This window comes from Delphinus delphis, chromosome 15, assembly GCF_949987515.2.
Source record: "Delphinus delphis chromosome 15, mDelDel1.2, whole genome shotgun sequence".
Lineage (NCBI taxonomy): Eukaryota > Metazoa > Chordata > Mammalia > Artiodactyla > Delphinidae > Delphinus > Delphinus delphis.
Genome location: NC_082697.1, coordinates 51822931 through 51837802, shown reverse-complemented (window position 1 = coordinate 51837802; position 14872 = coordinate 51822931). Strand labels below are relative to the sequence as shown.

The window sequence follows — 14872 nt, the reverse complement described above, 5'->3', positions numbered from 1 at the left end:
AAGTTAAGTAACTTGCCTAAAATCACACAGAGGGATTCAAACCCAAGTAGTCTGAGTCCCCCTCACCTTCTGCTTTCCAAATGAATGATATAGGTGAGATAAGCAAATAACAACTGATCATGGGTAAGTAGTAAAGGATGATGATCATTCTATTTATACAGTGCTGTTTAAAGTTAAGAAAATCTGGAAATCATTTAAACGCCCAGCAGTGAGGAACTGGTTAAATCAAGTATGAAGAGTCCATAAAGTATTTACTAAAATTACTGCAGAATTTAAGAGAATTATTAAATTAATAAAACTGGCAAAATTTTAGCAACAGGAGAAATTGTTCATATTTGTAATGAGGGGGGAAATAACAGTAAGTCACCAACTATTCTAGAATGTGCTCTAAATTTTTCACCTCCCCACTAACCTGTCCCTTCTTTGTTATGAGGCCTGGCTTGTTCTGTCCTGTAGAGCCAGGAACTATTTTCCAGTCCCAGGCATAAAAACATTAAATAAAAGCGAAGTAATCTTACCAAAATATCTTTTATTGCAATTCTCATCACTTTTTCAGTCTCATTTATTTCCAGAGGTCTGGCAATTGCTTCTGTTCTCAGTTCCTATTGGAAACAATGAAGCGAAATTATTTTTTCAGAAGACGAATTCTCAAGACCAATTCCCCTGTCTAGATACGGCTTATGGACTGGTTCTCAAAAGCTTCATTACTGTGTGGGTCTCTGATGCAAAAGCACTCCCGCCATCACCTCCTCCAAGTATCTTCTGTAATCCTCTGGCCAGCCTGGCCTCTCTCCAGTGCTCAAGGTCCCCTTCTCCAGCCACAGGCCCCCTGTACCCTAACACCATAGGAACCTGAACTCACCATCCAGAATCTTTTCTCCAAAATTTGCTTCTTTTACTTGCATTCCATTCAGGTGACCCCAAACCAAGTGCAGCTCAACTTGCTGTCTGAACCCACTGCCAGCCTGTACAATCTTCTTTGTGATCACATCCCTCTAAGTTGCCCATTACTGACAAATGTAACTAATGAGAAGAATCAGCTCGGCCCTGCCCCAGCACTAACCACTAACCATCAAGGGAGGCATCTGTGCCTATCATATCAGTATTGGAAATTTCCGAAACATGGGACTTCATTGCAGATGCAGTTATGGGGGTCCTGGAGCACTTTATCAAATCCTGTCTTGTGCTTCCTTTATTCCACAGTGTACATTACCTCCCCCATAGTGGAAAACTACTGAGGGCAGGGACCGTGACTTACTCAAGGACACAGAGCACAGTGCCTTCCTTGCCTGTGGTTGGTGCTGGTCCTCAATGAATATTTTGTTGAGTGTATGAAAGACATATATAGGATAGGGGATCTTCCTAAGATCATGACTGTACACAGAATTTGAGAAGTCCTACATTCAGGGTCCCTTGGCTTCCATGGCAACAGTTCAGCCTCTGATTGCTCCATCAATTCATTACAGGACAGTACTAAAAGAGTCCCCAGGGAAATCCTGGTGAGCCTCACAATGAAGCCAGGGCTCTGCTGGCAAATAGCAAGTGACCAGCTCCTGTCTCTGGGACTGTGAGGAACACGTGTAGACATGTGCACTATAAACAGAAAACATGGAAAGCCGGGAGCTGCCTCACTGCTTATCTAAATTAGCTGTCAGACATTATGTCAGGTTTGTTCTGCCAACTACACTTCACCAGGTGGCAATATATCAAGAGCAGGGATGGTGAGCTAGCACCAAGTCCCCCGCTTCCAATCTGTTCCTAGGGCAGAAATGAAAAATGCCATTACACTGTAGCAGCAATGCCAGAACACAGGCAAGGCAGTGAGAGAGCAGTCATGGATGATACACCTGATGGGAATGGAATGAACTAAGTGCAGTTAATTCAAAAACATTAGATATGAGCATGTATGCTTCAAATGCCATAAATCCTCCCAGGTAAGAATTAAACAGCACTCCATTTCTTCTCCAGCCAGTAGGTCCAAAACTCTGCTGCTCGTTGGAATCACCTGGAGATCTTTAAAAATCTGGCTCTCACCCCCAAACATTTTGATCCACTGGTATGGGGGATGACCTGGATGCTGGATGATTTGAAAAGCTCTATAGGAGCTCCAAGGGTGTTTTACGAACCCACTCTTCAACAGCTCCTTAAACACAGTGGACAGAGCATCCTCCTTGACTGGCATGGGCTAGAATAAGGACTGCAAATAAGTTTCAACTGTAACATCAACTTCAAATGATTGGTAGTGACTACCTAGATTAATGACTGCTTCCCAAACTCTGCTGTATGTTAGAACCACCCAGGAGACTTAAAACTCCCAGTGCCCAAGTCACATTTCGTACCAATGACATCAGCATGGAAGCCAGACATCAGTAGTTTGTAAAGATCCCCAGGTGATTCCACTGGGCCACAAGATTTGGGAACCACAGGCTCAGAAGAGCATTTTGTTGGGAAGAATGCCAAGGCTGAGTGTACCGGGGGAAAGCATCATGATCAATAAAGTCTGCCACGGGCACAAGGAGGAAAGTTTCAGCAACAGGCACATATTTGCCATTCCTGAACTAGATGTCAAAGGTATGAGAAACAGACCAGAGCCCACCAGAAGCACAAACAGCAGCAAACACCACACGTATATTACTTTCCCCCACAGTAGCTCATTTAATCAGGTACCGTTTAATGAAATCAAAAGAACAGAGAAAAACAGAATTGGAAAAGAAACCTTGGAAATCTGCTTAGCTAAGGAGGTAACTGAGTTATCTGAACACTGCTTACCCTCAACTCCACCTCCTTGCCCAGCAAGTCATACAGAGATGCTCCCTTGGAAGTGATTTCAGAAGCAAGCTGCCTGGCTGCTTTCAAATCTGCAATCTGGAAGGAAAATATCAAAAACAGAAACTTCAGTGACAGGTTTTTATTAGGCATTCAGAAAGAATCAATCTGTTCATATAGGTTCCCACCTCCAGTCAGGATACTTGACTTACTTGACTATAGAACACATTTTCCACAAGACACATATTTACATCCTGGAGAAGAGAGTTCCCAAAACATCAGTTTAGGAAACACTGATCTAAGTACAAATTAGACCAATTCCAGGCCACCTGAGAAACCCAAACGTCAGGTCAAATGTACTCTGCAACAAGGAGCTGTGGGGGTTGTGAACGTTGACACGCTTCCTATAATAAGGGACCCTGGCAGTGGTGGGGTGAGCAAAGGAGGGGCAACCTGAGGGACACATGCCTACCACAGAACCCTGATGCCCTATGTTTAACCCTCCCTGTCCCCTCATTCTCTGCCTTCAGGCTGCACTTCACTGGACTGCTGTGAGCTCAAATGAGCTCACCGGCATGAAGGCCTTACAAGCTCCCACAAGGCACTGCTGTGAAGATGATGATGATCTGGCCCTGGGCACAGCTTCTTTCTTAGGATCTACAGGTCACACACTCTTCCATGAATACACTAAACTTCCAAAGAGCCCAAACATTTCCCAGCTCAGCTCCCTCTCCCTCTCCCCAGAACAACGAATTCCCACCCTCTTTCATTTTCAAACCACTGACAACTCTCACTTTTCGTTCACAGCTGGTGACTTCCTTCCCATTTCCTCAGTCCTCAGGACTCCTCTGGAATAGCTGCTTCCTCACCAGCAGCGAGTTCCCAGCTTCCTCTCTGGGAGTCCTCTCATCCGCCCCACTTCTCAGCACTGAAGTTCAGCAGAGTCCAGCCGCACACCACCCCCAACACCGGACCTCCCTTCCACGCACACTCCCCGCAAGCTTTCAGCTCTGATACCAAGATTAAAGCCATGAGCTGAGGTTTGACATCTCCACTTGGACACCTCGTGGACGTCGCAAACATAACATGTCCTAAACCAAACTCCTCATCTTTCCTGCCAGATCTGCTCCTTCCAAACTCTTCTCCACTTCAGTAGACGGCAACTTCGTCCTTGCAGGAACTCACACCCAAAACTTTAGAGCCATGATATCTAATATCGTGCCCACTAGTCACGTGTGGCCATTTTCAATGTTAAACCATTCAAAATTTAATAAAACTTATAACTCAGTTCCTTGGTTATGCTGGCAACACGTGGCTAGCGACTACCGTATCACATGGCAGAGACACAGAACACATCCACCAGCACGGAAGCGCTACCAGAGAGCTGCTTCAGGACCTTCCTTGTGCTGTCTGCTTTCTTCCAACCTACACCCAATCCATAAGACCTACCTTCAAAATATGCTCTAACCTCTGACCACTTCCTCCCAGTGAGGATCTGGCTCCTGTGTATGGTTTTTCAGGCCTGACCACAGGCAATCCTGGAGGCTTTACCTGGCAGGCCTCCTGGGGAAAGCTGTGCTCGAACACCAGTGCCCTGCAGTCTCTGAAGAGAGTTGCAGTCAAGGAACCAGGCCCTCTGGCCAGTCACGTTCTCATAAAGACCTGCATTCCTAGGTCTCTTTATCTGAGGCCTTGGGTCCAGGTCCTCTTCAGTGCCTCTGCTGAGGCTTCCTTATTGGGGAAGGTGGGGCAAACACCTTCTCCCACACCTCAGGGGGCATTAAAACTGCCAAAGCAGTCTTATGAAACAGGGAGTTGACACTTCCTCTGGCTTTAGTCCCTTGCTTATACCACTGCAGTTAGTGATTAAAGACACAGCTTTCATGTTTGGCTTGTTGCTTTAATCGAGTCCTCCGACGCCTGGCAGCTCACTCTCTCCCCAAGCTCAGCTGAGCACCTGACGGCCACTCTGCTCAAAGGCGCTGTCACCTCCTGCTTTCTAACAGGTCTCTGGGCTTCCACCTTTTTTCCCCCTTCAGTCCGACTCAATCCAGCAGCCAGAGTGATCCTTTTAATATGAAGTTTCAAATCATGTACTTCTTTGTTCAAAACTCAACGATTTTCCACCTCAAAGTCTTGACAGTGGCTTTCCAGGGACCACAGGCCTGAGGCTGCCTCCCCTCCCAGCTCTCATCACATGGCCCCCTTGTGTTTCCTCAAACACACACAGCACACTTTTCCACTGAATGGTTTGCTCTTCCCTCCTTCAGATCTCTGCTGAAACCGTCACCCAATCCCTGAGGCTGTCCTAGCCCTCTATTTAAGACACCTCCCCCGGCACCCCAGCCCCTTCCCTGCTTTACTATCCTCCACACATGCAGCCCATCTGACCTGTCACTCCTTCTGCTTTGCGGTTTACAGTCTGGCTCCCCCAACTGAGCCGCGGGAACAGAGGATTCCTGTCCTTGTTGTTCACGCCTGTATCCCCAGTGCTTGAAGAGTGCCTGGCAGATAGCAGCAGGCTTTCAATAAAAAGTTGAATTTATTGTCCCTCCTGCTTTGATCCAAATGCTGAAGAGCACAAAACTAACAAATGGCCCTCAGTCAAGGAGCAAGGAAAGAAGTGATGCTGTATTGATATAGCCCATTTCAGTGTTTGAGAAATAAACATTCCATCCCTCACTACAAGCCTTGCATTGTCCTTACCTTTGAGCTAAGGTCAAACTTGAATTTGCTGATATCGTCCTCTCCTATTTTAGAGTCCTCCATACCTTTGGTCTTCATAGCATTATAAAGGACAGAGGTGATCTTCAATAGTTCTTTCACTGCATACCCGTCTGCTTGATAAAGCTTCTTAGTATTGAGTTTTATATGTGCCTTAGTGGCCTATTTTCAGATAAAAAAAAAAAGTTTAAGACCCATTCCACGTAAAATCTAAACCAAATTCCATGTAGGTCATTTGAAAATGTCACTGCCAACAATAGGGATATAACCAAATCATTTTAAGAATCAAACTTTCAAGTTACTCATATATTGCGAGTGGGTATGTTGACTGATACAATCTTGATGGAGAGCAATTTGGTAAATGACAACAAAATTAATTACAAATGCATATGTCCTTTGGCCCAGCAATTCCAATCCTAAGAACTTACGCTAGGGATATACATATTCACAAACAAAATGATGTGTATAGGTTATTTGTTACAGCATTGCTTCTAAGAACAAAAGTTACCAACAACCTAAATGCCTACCTGTATAAATTACATAAGTTATGGTATAAACTTGCAAGCAATACTACTCAGGTGTAAGAGAGGATAAAGAAACTCTATGTGTATTTGAAAAGTTCTCCAAAATGTACTGTTATATGAAGACAAGATTCTAAACGGTGGTGTGCAGTATGCCACCATTTGTGTAAGAGGAAGGAAAAGGAATATACAGTCTATTTGCTTAATTATGCCTAAAGAAACTCTGAAAGATATTAAGAATAGTGATCACTGGAAATGGAACTGGGCTGATGGCAAACAGAATAAAAGTCATTTTACTCTATATTGTTTCATGATTTAAAAAAATTTTTGAACCATAAAATATATTACCTATTCAAAAATAAGTAAATAAAATTCTTTTTTAAAATCTGCATGCTATTTAATTTCCATTAGAAAAATATTATCTATATAAAATTTTGGTCCAGTTTCTTCTCCTTTAGCTCTACTAGGTTTGAATACTTAAATACTTTAATTTTACTCAAGTAAAAGCAGGATCATATATGACATGAAAAATAAATATTTCACATCATTAAACTAATCGGGTTTAATTAGGTGTGCTCTTTATTATTTCTCAGGAATAGTAACTCATCTTTCCTGTATGTTACTTCCCTTTACTTTTATTTATCTGAGTAACTATGTAATGCATGTCTCTTTTCCCACGTCCAGTAATACGAGTGTTATGTAAGCATAATTTGTAATGTCAATAACTAGATTCATCATTAATCTTCAATTTATGTTCAATTCCCCTTATTATATGGTATTTCCATAATAATTTCAGATATTTCAGTCAACCTTACACTTTGCAACAAAGATTGTAAAAATTAAGATGTTAATTTTAAAACATTTTTAAAATTCCAGACTAAATAATCCTGGGCCCACTTAAAGTGATGCTGTCACAAGATGTCCTGGAACAGCTACTGCTTCAATTTCAACACGGCCTCCTTTGGGCAAAGCAGCAACCTGGTAAGCAGCTCTCACAGGAAAACTACTCTGGAAATATTGCCTGTAGATGTCATTGACAGTATGTCAGCCAGCAAAACAGTTGTTTTTATCACATTCGTGAACTCACAGCCTACTGCTTTCAGAATTTCACCCATGTTTGTAAGAGCCTGTTTAGACTCTTCTGCCACCCCTCCTGGCACAAGCTGTCCATTTGCAGGGTCCATGCCTAGCTGTCCTGAAACGTAAATGGTCCTGCAACTAACACAGCCTGACTGTAGGGACCAATGGCCGCTGGGGCATGGGACTCTAAATTTCTTAACAAATAATAAATTAAAAACAAAAAACCCAGAAAACTTTGTTGGTAAAATGGCTCCACAGAAATCTGGTAATGGAGTGTGTTTAGAAATCTGGAACTTCCCTGGTGGCCCAGTGGTTAAGAATCCACCCACCAATGCAGGGGACATGGGTTTGATCCCTGGTCCGGGAAGATCCCACATGCCACGGAGCAACTAAGCCCATGTACCACAACTACTGAGCCTGCACCCTAGAGCCCACAAGCCACAACTACTGAGCCCGTGTGCCACAACTACTGAAGCCTGCGCACCTAGAGCCTGTGTTCCGCAACAAGAGAAGCTACAGCGATGAGAAGCCTGCGCACTGCAACAAACAGTAGCCCCCGCTCGCCACAACTAGAGAAAGCCTGCGCAGCAACAAAGACCCAACGCAGCCAAAGATAAAAGTAATTAATTAATTTTTTAAAAAATAGAAGGAGAAAGTACTTTTAAAAAAGAAATCTGAAAGCAGCTCTAACTAGGCTTCATCTCCTTCTAATGTATTTAATTTTACAACTCCATCAAAAAACTGTGAACCAACCATGAACTGGGCAATTGCCTTAATGAAGAAAACTCGGTCTTGTTCAGTCTCAACATCAGAAGGGATGTCAGTCTGAGGTTCATACCTATTGCAGAGAGAGAGAGAGAGGGAAGACACAAGGTAATTAAGTATAAAGTTCACAAAAGAGAAGGTAAAGCGACTGAGAGGACAGTGGATCTGTAACAGGAAGCTCTGAGTCCCCAGCTAAGGCAGTAAGAGTAAGAAAGGCTTCAGAAGCAACACAAAATATCAAACATTCAAGAGAACAAATCTTCACCTAAAAATACGTTTAACAAATTTCAAAAATCAAATTCGGGGCTCAGCTTACAAAATTAAATCTATCTCAGACTGTAAAGTTCCATTAAAATAATCAGAACTATTACTCTGGCTGCCTGCCCTTGACCCAGTGGAGTTCCTTTCTTCGAGTAACTGATGACACACCGGGGTCAACAGACGGCAGCCCTTGGCCTCTTCCTGAACAGCCCGCAAACTAAAAAGGGTTTTTACATTTTTCAAAGGTTATAAAAAAAATAAGGAAGAATACATGACAGAGATCTTATGTAGCTTGCAATGCCTGAAATATTGACTGTCTCCTTAGCAAAAAAGTTTGCCAACCCTGAATCATATTAGATTTTTCACACAAAATGAAATCTAAATTATTTCCAAGCCAGGTACTCAGCAGAATGTGTGAGGAGGTCCTGTCACTCCCTGATGAAGGTGAGGGAATGAAGAAGAATGCGGACCAGCACCCCTGTGTCGGCTTCCTACTGAGAAACATTCTCCTTTTACCGCTGCCTGGTACACTCCCTTCTCCCACAGCATTCTTTAAACTCAACTGATTTTTAACAGGTTACAACCAAGTCTGTCAAATTTTATTGAACTTTTCCTTTTGCTACACAAAAGCATCCTGTTTCTAGGTAGCTAATGAATAACATCTCATATACATTCTTAAGACCTCAGTAAAGTGCAGTTCTAACCTTTTCACAAGCCAGAGAAGCACTTCAGATACAAGTCCAAAATTTGGTGTGCGGAAATTTTCCATAGAAATATGTCGAGGGTATCCCAAGGCTCTCATCATCTCTGTAAAGTCTGTTCAAGGTAAAACACAATGTAGTCAGTTCTTCGTCAAACAGCAACGACTTATGAATGCAGACACTTTGCTTTCTCTTCTTACTCCCAACCTACTGACACTTTTATGGACTATTTATCAACTCTCTAAGAAGGAAAGAAAAAAAGGGATAAAAGTTAAAATACCTAATCTGCTTCCTGAAAAACATGTATTTAAATTCAATGGGAGAAGAGGAAACTGTACATTGAAATGGGGTTTAGGGATTGGCTGTGAATTTAATTTCTCTCTTGGATACCTCATTTATCTCTTGGATATCTTTCTCTTTACCACTCAAAATGAGAATTACCTGGTCACGGTTTAAATTTTAACCGTGGGTTTTTGGGGGGGGGTGTGTGTGATGGTGGTAGGGTGAAGTTTTGTGTGTTATTTCTGTGTTTTTTGTGTTATTTCTGAGTTGACTTTTTTTCCCACTGAGCATATAGGACCTTAATAACACAAAATTTAAACATTAGTTGCATTGTATTTAGAGAAATCTTCAAGAAAATGATTGAACTATTGAGCAATATTTAGATGTATTATGAGACAGACTAAGAAACAGTAATACTAATACATGTTGATACCAGATGCTGCAGTCACTAAGCTTTAAGCAAGACTTGGAAATAAAACATCTTTTTAGTTCCCACGATGTGCTAAGACCTGTATTCAGTGTGCTTCTGGCTAAATAATGTCTGTCTTCACTCTTCTTGAAGGTGGATATTCAAGATGTCCCAATGACATTCACAAATAAGCTACTTGGGCCTTGGAGATTAGTCTGGATTTCACAAGACAACAGAAGAGAAAGCATAAGCAGAGGAAAGAGAAGCAGAGGGCCTCTGTTGCTGTTTTGGGGGATATTTAAATAGAGCAATGGAAAATAAAGCAGCAGCCTTCCCATCACACAGTAAGCCCTAAACACTTCTTGCCGCTAAGTAGCAGTGCAGTTCTGTTAATTCTACAGTATTACTGTTAAAATGGAGACAATCTGAATAAAAATCTTACCATGAATTGCATAATGTACAGCATTCATTTAAGGTCAAAATGCTCAGAAATCCCCTTCTTGTACACTTTAACCAACACAACTCCATTCAACATCCCCTAGCACAAGGCTGGCCTCCCTCAACTATGAGGAAGGAGAAACTTGTCTCCACAACACAAGGTCACCAAGAACCTCCAACTCCCAGAGGGCACAGATTCACACAACAGTGCTAATAGGCATCAATAAAATGTGATGCCTCTTCCTATATATTTCCATTACAGAAAAAAGAGCAATTCACAACTGAAAGGAGTAATCTTTAATGGGGAAATTTCAGGCACCAGCAATTGTTAGAAAATTGGCCTTAAAGAGGCCCCTCAGATCACACCAAATCGGCAATCACCTGCTACACCTATGCAGGTGGAGCCAGTTGGCTGAACTGCTTCAGATTCAGAAAATGAAAGCGTATAAAAGGCAAGAGATTCCTTCACACAGTCCTACCTTTTGATCCTCGTTTCCACCCAGTTCTAGCTGTGTGACCTAAAGCAAACTACTTTACCTCTCTGCCTCAAAGTATTTCATCCAGAAACTTATACAAACCACCTTACTGTTACAGTGAGAACTAAAATAAAATACTGAATGTAAAATGTTTGGTGTGTAACAGGTGTCCCCCAAAGTAGTAGTAACTAATTCTCTTTTCCCCATTCTTCCTATACCCCACCCTCCTAGCAAAGGCACTTGGATTCCCTTCTCCTCACCAGCCCCTTTAGAAAAGATGCAAGCTTTGGAGGTTAGACAACCTGATTTCACACTTCAGCGCCAGCTCTTACCACCTGTGTCCCCTGACCTGACCTCTCTCTGCCCAGTTCCTCATCTCTAAACACAGGTGCACAGTTGTTCAGAGGAGTGAATGAAACGATGAACACACATAAGACAGTAACTACCTGGCAGATCATAAAAACTCGAAAAAACGGAAGCCTCAATTATTATTCACCAGCCCCCTCCTCGGTTGTTGTTCGTTTCCCGGAGCTCTAAGCTAACCCAACTCAAAAACGGTCTCTGCGTTTTCCAATACAGTAGCGAACAGACCCATAAGTCAATTAAAGTTAAATAAAATTAAAGCTTCGGTTCCTCAGCCGCACTAGCCGCATACACATACACAACCTCCCATCATCGCAGAAAGGGCTATGAGACAGGGCTGGGGCGCTCAGCCTGGGGGGCGGCGGGCCAGGGGCGCCCCCGAGCCGCAGAGGCCCGGGAGGGGGCTCCAGCGCGAGAGCCTCAGCGGGGCTCAGACAGGGAACCCGGCGGGCCGGAGCCCCGAGTCTCGGGAGGACCGCAGGTCACAGGAGTCAGGGTTGCCTTACTGCGGAGGTCCCGGAAAGACATGGCGCCCTGGTCCTCAGGATCCCGGAGTCTCCGCCGCTTGCCCCTCAGCACTCATGGGTTTCTATGGCAATGCACGGAGTCCTCTACGGCGCGCAGCCGGGGCCAAACAGGACTGGAGGCGAAAAGGCTGGGCTGTGTGCGCATGCTCCATGCGCACCAGAGAAAGGGCAGCCGGCAGGGGACGTCCCGCGACGCTGAGGGAGGGGGCGTGGGGTCCCGCCCCGCCTGGCGGCCGGGCCCACTTTACACAGTTTGCAGACGTTTGGCACTGGCTGACATGTCCTGAGGACCTACTAAGTGCCTGACGCTGTGCGAGGCACCCTACGTACTACTTCTCATTTCCTCCTAAACTCCTCTAGAAAGAATGTACATAATATCACGAAGCCGGGTCTCCAGCCTGGGTCCTGTGCCCAGCACACTTCTCTCTGGCATGTGTAAAATGGCTGGCCGCGCCCGCGTCCGAAACCCGCAAGAAGCGCCTGCAGCGTGAAGCAGTTGAGGCCACAGATTGCGAGTCGCAGGCAGGCGCTGACAGCGGGGCGGCGAGAGCAGGCCCGACAGCCATCTGCGCGTGCGCAGCCGTCTCGATCTTCACAACAGGCCGGAAACTGACCCGGGTCTTCGCGCGCCGGCGGTTGTCCTGGCAACCGTGAACTCTGGCAGCTGGAGCTGTAGTTTCTCCTGGTGGAGGGAGGGGGCAGCTCCGGGGTGAGGACCGCGCCCAACATGTGGCCAGATGAGCTGTGATCTAACTTGGGAGTCTTCTCTACTGGGCTGCCACGGTTGGGGATAGGTGACAGCAAGGGCTGGGGAGGCGAAGTGAGCTGAGCCCAGAAGGGTAGGCGAAGACGAGGGACTACACCCGCGGGACGCCCTCCGCCCCTGCACTGGTTTTGGCGAAGTAACAGACACATAAAGGCACGGGACCTCAAAGAGAGTCCCGAAATAGACCCACATATACATGGTCATTAGAACAAAGATGGTAAAGCCCTCTAGTGGAGAAAGAATAATCTTTCAGCAAATGGTTTTGGAACAGTTGGAAATGCAAGTAAGTGAACCTCCACCCTTGCCTAAGAGTAAAACCTAAAAACTATTGGGTTAGCCAAAAAGTTCGTTAATATCGCACATAAAAACCGGAATGAACTTTTTGGCCAACCGAATATAACTTTTCCAGAAGAAAACTTATGGGGAAAACTTTCTGACTGGGTTAAACAAGAGTTCTTAGATATACCAAAAGTATCATCCTCTTTAAAAATGTTTTTTGATAAATTGCACCTCATCAAAATTTAAAACTGCTCTTCAATACACTAAGAACATGAAAAGATAATCCAGAGTCTAGAAAAATAAATTCACAAAACACATCTGATAAAAAGCCTTCTATCCAAAATACATAACACTCTCAAAACTCAGTAAAAAAACCCATCCAGTTAGAAAGTAGAAAAAGGAACTTCCCTGGTGGTCCAGTGGTTAAGACTCCAAGCTTCCACTGCAGGCAGTATGGGTTCCATTCCTGGTTCAGGAACTAAGATCCTGCATGCCACACGGCCCAGTCAAAAATTGTTTCAAAAAAATTAAAGACAAGAAAGTAGACAAAAAACTTAAAACAGATACTTCACAAGGGAAGATGTGGCAAATGTCAACAAAAAAAATTAATCAATAGTCAATCTAAGAAATGCATAGTTTATTCGGGCCAGCCTGAGGATTATAATCAGGGAGACAGTCTTTCAGAAAGCTCTGAGGATGTTCCAAAGAGGAAAGGGGGAGGCTAGTATGTAGTGATTTTGACTAAGGGGTAGGTGCAGTCAAGCATACATCTTGGTAGAAGGTTACTGCTATTCACGAGGAGCAGATATCTTAGTTAATGGTTGTAGAGCTTCTCTTTTTTTTTTTTTGCGGTACGCGGGCCTCTCACTGTTGTGGCCTCTCCCGTTGTGGAGCACAGTTTCCGCACGCACAGGCTCAGCGGCCATGGCTCACGGGCCCAGCCACTCCGCGGCATGTGGGATCTTCCCAGACCGGGGCACGAACCCGTGTCCCCTGCATTGGCAGGCGGACTCTCAACCACTGCGCCACCAGGAAGCCCTGTAGTGCTTTTCTAAGTATGGGAAGATGCAAGAAACTGAGTTCATAAAATATTCTCCCGAAAATATCTGAGAGCTAGTTCTGCCAGTTTTCCCAGAGCACAAAATGCCTCATCCTGATATTGGCCCTGAATTTCTTTCAGGGTGTGTTGTAAATCAGTGACTGTAGTGACTAATGACTCAATTCTTGTAGAATTGGATGGTGAGCAACATTCTTTGTTTTACAATCTCCTCCTTTTCCATCTTAATTTCTACCACGGTTTAGGAAGCATTTCATGACCAGTTTGTCCCACGGCTCTAGGAATGCTCATACCCAGGTCAAGCAAGGATTTCATTGATAGGCCACGCAATGTGCTATCACTGGACTGTTAACAGTAGCCAAAAGCCTCTGGACCACCTTGCCTGTCTTTCTAGTCTTTTATGGTCCAGGAAATGCTTCTCTCTTACTGCTTCTTCCCGTATCTAGAGTTACACTATTAATATCATCAATCTTGGAACTTCCCTAGTGGTCCGGTGGTTGGGACTCTGTGCTTTCACTGCCAAGGGCCTGGATTCAGTCCCTGGTCAGGGAACTAAGATCCTGCAAGCCACATGGTGTGGCCAAAAAAAGAAAAAAATCTTCAATGTTATAGAACTGTATATTTGATCAATTGTTTCAAGTAGTCTAGTCATTTTCATCAGAGGCTCAGTCACATATTCAGTAATACAAGAAACTATAATCTTGCAAAATAGACAGAATACAAGTAACATTAATAAGGTCCTAAGTAGGTATTTAAGCTAAGAACTTCCACTAGGTGTGGCCCAGTATCTCCCCAGATCATCTGACCCAGTGTGTTCTGCACCAATCGCTATCTTTAAGGGAAATGTTATATTGGCATTGCACACAAAGTTCACCAAAGATATCTGCATCATGACCCCTTACAAGATTGAGAAAGGAATGTTTTCTAAGGAGTTATATAACTGGCATCAGAAGAAGAAAAATTGAGCTTTATGGCTGAGCAGGTATTTCTGCTGCTGGGGAGGTCTGGTTAATGCATAATGCAGATACACTATGCACACTACAGGGGAGAGAGGAGGCCCAAATGGGCAGAAAAAAATTTATGTTTAAATCTTCTTGTCTTGCCTTAAAATATGAATTTTATTTCATTACAAATAGTAAGGAAAAGATGCTCAAGATTATTAGTCATTAGAGAAATGCATATTAAACCACAAGATATCACTACACAATTATTAGAATAGCTAAAACAACAAAAAACCACAAAAACCCTGACAGTGCCAAGGACTTGAAAGGATGTGGAGCAAATTGGGCTTTCATACACTATTGGTGAGAATATGAAACGGTACATCCACTTTGAAAAAACAGTTGGTAGTTTCTTAATAAAGTTAAACATACACAACGTACAGCTCAGCAAGTCTCTCTCCCAGGTATCTGCCCAAGAGAAATAAAAACTTATGTTCACATAAAACTTATACATAA

At 43.8% G+C, this 14872-nt stretch overlaps 1 protein-coding gene across 6 annotated transcripts in view; it reads right to left on the bottom strand.

The window, feature by feature from the left end:
• CLUAP1 (clusterin associated protein 1) overlaps nt 1-11743 on the bottom strand; it is a 42831-nt gene extending 31088 nt beyond the window's left edge. For 2 of the 6 annotated variants that reach the window (XM_060031626.1, XM_060031628.1), the window contains exons 1-6: nt 11293-11743; nt 8822-8933; nt 7845-7929; nt 5473-5652; nt 2770-2865; nt 519-602 (exon numbers count right to left, since the gene is read on the bottom strand). In XM_060031626.1, coding sequence (XP_059887609.1) covers nt 519-602; nt 2770-2865; nt 5473-5652; nt 7845-7929; nt 8822-8933; nt 11293-11314 — 579 coding nt within the window. In that variant the 5' untranslated portion in view covers nt 11315-11743. Of the gene's footprint in view, nt 1-518; nt 603-2769; nt 2866-5472; nt 5653-7844; nt 7930-8821; nt 8934-10869; nt 11255-11292 lie in introns of those variants that run through there. The other 4 variants (XM_060031630.1, XM_060031631.1, XM_060031627.1 and 1 more) reach the window with 3 other exon arrangements.
• Between the last annotated feature and the right edge of the window lie 3129 nt (nt 11744-14872).